This window comes from Physeter macrocephalus, unplaced genomic scaffold (assembly GCF_002837175.3).
Source record: "Physeter macrocephalus isolate SW-GA unplaced genomic scaffold, ASM283717v5 random_145, whole genome shotgun sequence".
NCBI classification, from domain to species: domain Eukaryota; kingdom Metazoa; phylum Chordata; class Mammalia; order Artiodactyla; family Physeteridae; genus Physeter; species Physeter macrocephalus.
Window position 1 is genome coordinate 95,495 of NW_021145431.1, and position 9,280 is coordinate 104,774.

Below are 9,280 nucleotides of genomic sequence, written 5' to 3' on the forward strand. Positions count from 1 at the left end.
GGGAGATACCCCACACACCTGCAACACAAGCTCCCTCCTGCCCTAACCTTCCACCCACGAGCCCCAAGACGGACGTGACCACCTCTCACCTCCCTCTCTCTAGAACTGCTGCCCTGAGAGCCAGGCACAACCTGACACACTGCTTCCTAGAGAAACACGCTCTGTCAGAACTGCCGGCGTTACCTTCTGATCCTGCAGGGGCCTTTGACCCACTTGGAGAATAAAATTGGGAACTATCTGCCCTGCAGCCACATCTGCTGATCAGAGAGGGACAAGGGCTGCCACCCCTGAGGCGTCTGCCTCATCTTCCAAGGGGCTGTTTTCCGCTCTGAAGGAACACAGTGCAGGGAGTTTCTTCCACAAAATGTGAGACGTGGATAAACCCAGGGAGATGATGACCTCCCCTTCCTTGCGCCCAACGCCCACTTTATAATGGTGTTTATATGACTAGAGAAGAGAGCTGGGGTTTTTTATAATATAATAAAATATAGGGATTTATATGAGGTTTTCTTCTTCTTTCTTTTAGTTAAAAAGAAAAAGATTCCTTCCTATTATTGATTAATGACTCTAGCCTGCCCATCCTTCATGAGACCCTGGCTGTCCAGCATAGGGTCTGTCTGGCTGGAGCTCCCAGAGCAGGACTGACTGCTTGACCTGTGGTCTGGGTGTTGCCCAAGCCCCCTCCCGCCCGCATTTGCACCCTCCACTCTAGTTGGGCCAGGCTCCCTCTGTTCCCCTCCAGCAAATGTTTCTTCCTGCTTTTCACCCAAACGGGCTTCCTTGCCCTCCATCTTCCTCCCTCTCCTCTCTGCCTATCTCGGCCTCCTGGGCCCTTGGGTACCAGCCAAGCTGCCTCCTGCACCCGGCCGTCCTTCCCCGCTCGGGCCGTGCTGCCCTGTCCCTGCTCTGGGTGCCTGTTGTGGCCTTTGTTGTCAGAATTTGCTCCTCCACGCGCCAGGCATGGTGATCTCACAGTTTCCCGAGACTAGGGCCTGTCCTGCTGGTGGAACTGCCATCCACATGACGGCCACCCCTGAGCTGCACACACAAGGTGACCGGAAGGAGGCTCTTGGCATGGTTTTCAAAGCCTTCCTCAAGCCGGGAACTATTCCAAACTACCTTTCTGGCCTTGTCTCCCCTCCAACCCTCCCTAAACTCAGTCACATGCCTTGTTCATCCTTGTTTCAACCTCCACTCCCTAACCCCAGCACAGCACCTGACACGGAGCAGATCCTCAAAATATTTCTGTTGACTTGAAACCACAAATGCTCGTCGGGTTGAATCAATATTGTTCTCTTCAGGGAGTTGAGAAAGAGAAAGAAGCATCTGTTGGGATCCCGTCAAGTTCGGGTTGGCCTTGGCTGAATGCCGACCCCCCAAGAAAGTCTCCATGAGTCTGTGAGGCATGATAACCCCAGTGCAGTGGAGACCCAGCTAGAGAGCCCAAGGTCGCACAGAGCCCACCTGACATATCAGGGCCCGTCCAGGTGCTGTGAGAGCAGCCCAGGGGCACAGCCTCTGGGGATACACCCTCTGACAACACACAGAGGGAACATATAACTGATTGTTCAAACCAGGAAACTTCTGCACGTGAACTGGACATTTTGCTGGGACCATTCCAGATAAGCGGGCTGGGTGGTCCGCCCAGGCCATAGATTATGGTCTGTGGTCAAACCCTCCTAAAGAAGAGACAAAATCGAGTTTTCTAAACATAAGAACTTACTAAAACTCAAAGTCGATTAGGGCCAAGATGGGTTTATTTTAAAAGCCAACTGTGTTGTTGAAGAAAAGGCTATGTTCTCGGCCCATTTTGGCTATGGTCCGGGGCTGCTTGGGGAATTGTGCTGAAGATGTGTATGCTCCTGGGCCTGGCGTTTTCTGAAAACACAACAGAAAACAGGGAGTGATGAGATAGTGACACCAGAACCTGAAGCCTCCTGAGCCTGGCTGTGGGCTCAGATGTGGCTGGCAAATCGCCACGGAGGGAGACGAGGGCCACTGTGTCCGGGGCTGGGGCCTATGCACCCTGGAATTGGAGCCTGTTCTTGGGGCTGAGACCTGATCCTGTCCACGGCTCTCCCCAAGGCTGCAGAGGTGCTGAGAGAAGAGAGGACAAGCAAGTGACAGCCCAGGGGAGGCGGGCTCACATCCCACCCTCACCTCAGGGCACGCTTTCTCCAGGGCACCCCCTGTCCCTGGGGATACCAGCGTCTCCCCCCCCAACCCTCTGCCCTCAATGACCTCAGTCTAGTGGTAATGGGTTGGAGAGGATGGATTCTGAACCTGGGTGGTCGACCTCAAAAGCCCAAACTCGTGTGTTTCCATCGTTTTCCCCAGTATAATAGAGTAAGGTGCTTCACTACCAGGGGCTGTGGACCTCGGGCTCAGAGGGATATATTCTCAAGGGACTGACGAGTTCTAATTTTGAAAAGCCATGTTTTCGTTTTGATGAAATTCTTTTTTTTTTTTTTTTTTTGCAGTACACGGGCGCCTCTCACTTTTGTGGCCTCTCCCGTTGCGGAGCACAGGCTCCGGACGCGCAGGCCCAGCGACCGTGGCTCACGGACCCAGCCGCTCCGCGGCACGTGGGATCTTCCCGGACCGGGGCACGAACCCGCGTCCCCCGCATCGGCAGGAGGACTCGCAACCACTGCGCCACCAGGGAAGCCCTGATGAAATTCTTGAAAAATTATTTAGCCAATTATTTAAACAAAGCTTCTCTTCTGTAGTGATAAGATATAAATGAATGTCATTCTCATAGACGAAGACTTTGATTTCTGAGGTCAGTGTTGCCCATGCTGAGGTGCCTCCACATATTCTTGAATGCCCCAATATTTGATCTTAGCGACACACTGGTGTCTCTGGGTATCGTTAAGGGAAGCGTTTTAATGTCAGACGGGGCTGGGTTTGAGTCCTAGTCCCACCACCAATGGCTCAATATGACCCTGGGCCACGTGCTTCCCACGCCTCACCCAGCAAATGAGGTTTTGAGGTTCACTGGGGGCCCCCCAAGACAGACAGCACCACCAGGCTGGCAGCAAGTACTGTACTGCGCCGCACGCTAGCTACCACCGCTATTATTATCCCCTATCATCACCTACTTGTCATTGCCATCCTTCCTTGCAGTTTGTTATCTCTTCAGGAAACAGTGAGAGTGGAAACAGGACTACTAGAGCGTCAGCCCAGAGTGGATGAGATCAGCTGCCTGCAGAAGCTGCTTTAAACGACAGGATGTCTCCCTTGCCAAAAGCAGAGGAGCAGCCTGGAAATCTAATCAACTCCTGGCCAGACGTCGAAGGAAGCTGAAGCCTTTATTAGTGCTCTTAATGAGGAAGCAGCATGCGTGTGGAGTCCTGGAAGGCCAGTCACCAAACAGGAGGTTCGTGGGCCCGGGCCTCGCAAGGCCACCCCTCAGGAGGCTACTGGCTGTGCTTCTCAGACCTTGAGAACATCCGGCTCCGTCCCCCAGCCCTGATTCCACTGTCACCAAGCAAACGTCTGATTGTTGTCGGCTTCCTTCCGAGTTTCCTACAAGGGGAGACGCTCTGCAGAGCAGCGGCCCCAGACACCAGCCCCCTTGCTGGACACTTGTAAATGAATACCACACCTTCCAGCTTCTCCATCAGTCTCCTTGGAGTTTGGTTAGCATGACTCCAACTTCCTGAGGAAGCTCAGCCCCGTGAGCTCTGATAAAAATCTGTGTTTGGATCGTGATAATGCCACTAGCATTATCATGTAACACATGAGGATCTGCTGAAGGGATCCACTAGCCTCCTGCTGTTGGTCTGTTTTTAATATTATCGGTGGGGCCTCCCCAGTATTCCTCCAGAGAAAGACAACACTGCTGCCACACTGTAGCACCGCAGCTGGCAGCTCTGCAGCGAGATGGCCTGGGACAGCCCAGGCGGTGCTGGGGGAGGTGACCTGCAGGCAGCTGTCTCCTGCCCACCGCCCCAGCTCCTCCCACCCTCCTTGTTTACCCCCCACCCCGGGGTGGTGCCGTTTTCTTATGAGCAGAATTCGTGTTTCTGTCTTCCTAACAATCTCCAATAAGGCTACAAACCACTGAGTTTGGGGGACTTTCAGACTGAGGTGCTGGCTGGGAACAATAAGGCCAAGGGAATGCAAACTTTTAGCATCAAACAAACAACAGCCCTAGCCACTTTCATAAGCTCCATGTTAGCTTTTGCCATCTTTCTTGATCTTCTCTAGGCCTCAGAGGCTCTCGCACACTCCCAGAATCCACCTTCTTTGTGTATCTCCATGAACTTGAGCCTCTTCCCTGTCTGTCCCGAGTCCCTGGGGGCAGGATGATGGCTCAGGCCTTAATGGTCCCCTTTGGTTCAATCATCATGTTTCTGCTGTGACTTTTTGCTCCCAGAAGACATATACACAAAGAATGGCAGTTCTGGATGGGCGGGGGCAGCCTGTGCCCACTGCTGGCTTCAATTCGTTAAAGGAGTTTCCCCCCAGACCAACCAGGACATAACACCGATGGCTAATTACTGTGCTGGCTGTTCGCAACTGGACCCATAATTCAGCCACGGGCTTCAGGTCTGGAGTCACTCTGAGCCTGAAGCTGGCCGAGGGCTTGCTGAGTGACCTCTACGCCCTTTGCCGACTTGATAAGCAATTTTAGTGTATATATACTAGAATTGTATATAACTCTGATACCTCCATCCGACCCCCAATGCCCACTCCCCACCCACCCACCAGCCACAAAACCTACAACCACATCTGTCTTTTAGTATACTTACTGAACAGGCAGGCAAGAATCGAGGTACTCTGGATTGAAAGCAGGAAGTAACAGAACTTACTGAAGGTATTTTCAAGTTATAATGACCTGGTCCTGGGCCTTCACGCTGTAGAAAAAAAAAAAATTTTAAGTGTTTTGTAAATAGGGATATCAGATATATTTTGATGCTATATTTGCCTTTTATGAATAAGCATATGAATCAGTGTGATAGGGTAGAAGAATCCCTGGACTGGGGCTTGGAAGATCTTATTTAGGTGTGCCCTGGCACAAGCCACTGTGAATGGGAATAATATCTGCCTTACCTGCCTCATGGATGACTGTGAAGACTGGAGTTAGGTGACCTGTGAAAGTCTCCCCTGTCCCTGCCTGGATGCCCTCCCCTCTCGCAGGGCCCCTGCCCACCCCTGCAGGCCTCACTCCATTCTTGTCCCTCTGTTGACAGTGACTTGCTGCTCTGAGCTGTTAGCTTTATACAACATGCTTATTCCTTCATATAAATGCAGGATATGTTCTCTTAGTCCAAAAAAAAAAAAACAGTATGCACAGCAATTCACTGACCTAAGTATTGATAAAATGCTATGAGTTTAACAGAAATGCATGAACACAATTTTAAAAAGACAAACACCTCAAAAGAAAAGTTAGCAAAAGGCAATTCACAAAGAGGAAATGCAGTGAGGAAATTGGGGGCTGAGGCAGGCGAGAGGGAGGGAGGGAGGAAGAAAGGGAGGGAGGGAGGGAGGGAAGGAGGGAGGAAAACTTTATCCACCGCGTGGACACTCCTATATGACTCTAGTGAAAGTATTAATTTGATTAGCCTTTCTGAAGCACACAATTTGGCAAGCTATGAAACAGCTTAAAAACAGATATACCTATCCAAAGGGAGAGAAAGAAGAAAGGACCCTGGCTAGAAGATTGTTGCAGGAACCCAGAAGACAAATGATGAGTCCTGAGCCCAGGTATGGCAGGAAAATGAACACAGCCCAAACAGCACAGTAGATAACATAGACAAAATGTTACCCTTTTTTTCTTTTCTAGAAATTCACTTCTTTTCCTCTCCCATTTTCAAATACCTGTGCTATTTGACAGAAAAGAGTCTTTCTGGCATGATGTCTTGGATCTGTTTCTAAACAATACAGGAACTAGGGGAAGTGGGTGGGGTATGGACTGGCCAGGAGCTGGTCATTTTCGAATGGGTACATGGGGGTTCTGTCTATGTGGTATATATTTTTAAACTTTCTACAGTACAAAGTTAAAGACAATATATATTTATCATTTTCACCCATCAATTCCATTTTTAGGAATTCTTCCTAAGAAAACAATTGAGAATGTGTGCAAATATTTGGCCACAGAGACATTCACTATAACATTGTTTCTAAAAGTTGAAAACTGGAAATAAATGGAATGACCAATGACGTGTGCCTGGTTAAATAAATTGTGATTCTTCCATCCAGCCATCCAGGTTGATGAATTTTTAGGGACATAAACACTATTCCCAAATATTGTTAAGTGAACAATGCAAGCTTTAAAAAATGTGCATAAAAAAACTGGGAATGGAATGTTCACTGACAGTAGTTTTCTCCAGGTGGTGGCATGTTGAGTAAAAAGAAACTTTTTTTTTTTTTTTTGCTTATTGGCAGTTTCTAATTTTTCTATGATGGATTAAGTACTCTTGAAATATGAAAAAAAATTATACCTAATGTATAGAAAAAAAAACTTTTTTTTTTTTTTTTTTGCTTATTGGCAGTTTCTAATTTTTCTATGATGGATTAAGTACTCTTGAAATATGAAAAAAAATTATACCTAATGTATAGATAAATGAATATGGAAATTGGGTAAGTGAAAAAGGGAGTAGGGAAAAAAATAAAATGAGCAGTAAGGTTAGAACAGAAATGTTCCTGTAAGATCCTGTAACACATGAGGCTGAGCCACAAGGTAGCTCAATGGCTTTGGCTGAACAAGCACCAACTGCAGCCCCTCCTCAGGATTTAAGAGCAAGGCTTTCAAAACCCTGTTCTCCTTTGGGTGGCACAGTACCATAATTAGGGCTGCCATTCTCAATTATCCACCACGAATGAAGTCTGTTATTATCAGCCAAGCACAAATCTGATAATCAAGGGATGTGCCTCATCATTTTACAATTCATGGCAGAGAGATGAAAATAGCAATGTTTTCAACCTGATGAATCCATGGGACAAAGATCACTGTCAGGGCAAGGCTCTCCGTACGACGTGACCAACCTCTGCACTCCCACTGGAGAAGTCCCAGCCAAGATGAGAACACAGGCATAGAAAGTCGGGGAAATCTGGACAGGAACGGTTTGCACAAAGTCCCTTTGGTTTGGCCATGAGAAATGCAAGCTCTCAAGCCAAATTGGTAGCTGGGGCAAAAGATGCTGCTGAGGGTGTTACCACTGACTCTATGCCTACAACAGCCTAGCTGTCTGCAGGATGGCTAAGAAATGCTGTGACCTGCACCCTTTACCCCAAGCCTCATGTGGCTTTCACTTCTAAGCTTACAAGTCATGAGCTGCTTGAGAGGCCAGGTGCCAGGCCTGGCGAAGCCCTGATGTGTGCCTATGCCATCCAGCAGCCTCCCTGCGTGTGCCTGGTCATCTGAATCAAAGGGCCTGAGACTTAGGGCAGAAAGAAATTACTAAATGCTATTTTCCCCCCATGTGTGCATGAGATCTTTTAAGTGGGGAACATTAAGGAAGTGGATATGGGCCCAAGTTCATATTCCAGAAGCCACAGGAATCCTGCTCTAAGTGAGAAGTAACGCTCAGGCCAGGGCCCTGCAATGGGCGGGAAGCAGCTCCAGCAGAGTCCCCAGTTCTGCCCTAACCGAGGATGGCAAGTGGGCAGAGCTGAAAGGAGGGAAGGGGACTTGGTCCAGGATGCCTCTGAATGTGTGTTGAGAAATGGACCCGGTTCAGCGAGAGGGATGTTTAAAACAAGGAGAACAGGGAGGGGTAATATAGGGATAGGAGATTAAGAGGTACAAACTATTATGTATAAAATAAGCTACAAGGATATATTGTACCACACAGGGAATATGACCAATATTTTATAATAACTACCCTTTAAAAATTGTAAATCACTATATTGTACATCTGTAACTTATATAATATTGTACATCAACTATATATCTATTTTTTTTTTAAAAAGAAGGACATTTAACTGTGTCCTACTCCTCCCTGAAGTTGGGGATTCTGCTCTCTGGTTTGCTGGCGATCTCCGAGCATGATCCAGGACTTTGGACCACATTATGTACGATGTGTGGGTGAAGGGTGGCACCCAGGTTCATCAAGCAGTACTAAGCACCTCTTGCACAAATTGGATGGACCATTTCTTAAACCTTCCTATCATCAGGGCCATGCTTTGGCAACTCTGGGTTTCCCAAACTAAACTTTTTAAAGACCATTGACATCTGGTGTCAAGGGAGAACAGAATTATCACCCTCCTAGACTCCCAGAACCTTCTGCCAAAAGAAATGACAGGAACCTTTTATAGTTCCCATTCCTCGATTCGGGGCATGATTACATCTCAACCCTCCTGGTAAGATGATCATATCTTTCTCTTGCCTTTGAAAGAGTCTTATCTAATTGAGTTTCTACTTGAGGACAATCTTAACCTTAAGGGATTACACAGTATTTTATGTATGATAGTATTTTATGATGAATAAAATACTATCATCGACCTAGAGGAGTTTATGGTCCAGTGAGGGACACAGGCAAACAGAAACACCAAAAAAGAATAAATGAAGATGTGAGGAGCTAGGATGGTGCTGAGTGAGGGCAGAGCTAGCTGCATGGCTTCAAGATTCCAAACCAGGCCCTTGGTGTACCTGGCCTGGGCTAGGTAAGTTTGATCTCAGTGGGATGTTACAAAGAGCAGGAGCTTTCCATTTACTGCAAAGGACTCGGAATGCATGGGTCTCACTCATTTTTCTGGAGTTCTCCTGGGACTGTGTCATACCATGAAGACATACCATAGCCTCCACCTTGGCCTTCTTGACCTATTTGGTTCCAACCCCTAATGTGCAATAATGCTCGGTACCGTTGTAGGCCTTTGGTAAAAGCCTTGCCACCCCCTCACCTGCCACTGAACACACTCCTCCTCCAGGGCTGAGAGGATGGGACTGGCTTAGCTACACAACACCGCTCAGGAATTGAGAGGTGCCAGGTGCCTCTGAAAGACTGTGTGAGAGTAGATGAAATTATCCCACGATTTTGTGTATTGAATTATGTTCTCCCAAATCCATAAATCCTATGAGTTTTTGGTGTGTTGAATTACATTGAATGTTGAATGGTGTTCCCCCCAAATTCTTAAGACCTGTGGATTTGGAATTCCCAGTACCTCACAATGTGACCTTACTTGGAAATAAGGTCACTCCAGATGTAGTAAGTTAAGATGAGGTCATTAGGATAGGCCCTAATCCAATATGAATGGTATCCTTTAAAAGGGGGTAATTTTGGGCACAGAGACACACAGACGGGGAAAACATCATGTGAAGATGAAGGCAGAG

General features: G+C 47.7%; 1 protein-coding gene across 1 annotated transcript in view; it reads left to right on the forward strand.

The window, feature by feature from the left end:
• Positions 1-3,783, forward strand: part of LOC102988495 (tetratricopeptide repeat protein 7A) — a 90,690-nt gene extending 86,907 nt beyond the window's left edge. The window contains exon 16 of the mRNA XM_055082487.1: positions 2,481-3,783. Within this exon, the coding sequence (XP_054938462.1) occupies positions 2,481-2,729 (249 nt within the window). The 3' untranslated portion in view covers positions 2,730-3,783. The remainder of the gene's footprint in view (positions 1-2,480) is intronic.
• Positions 3,784-9,280: the final 5,497 nt, after the last annotated feature.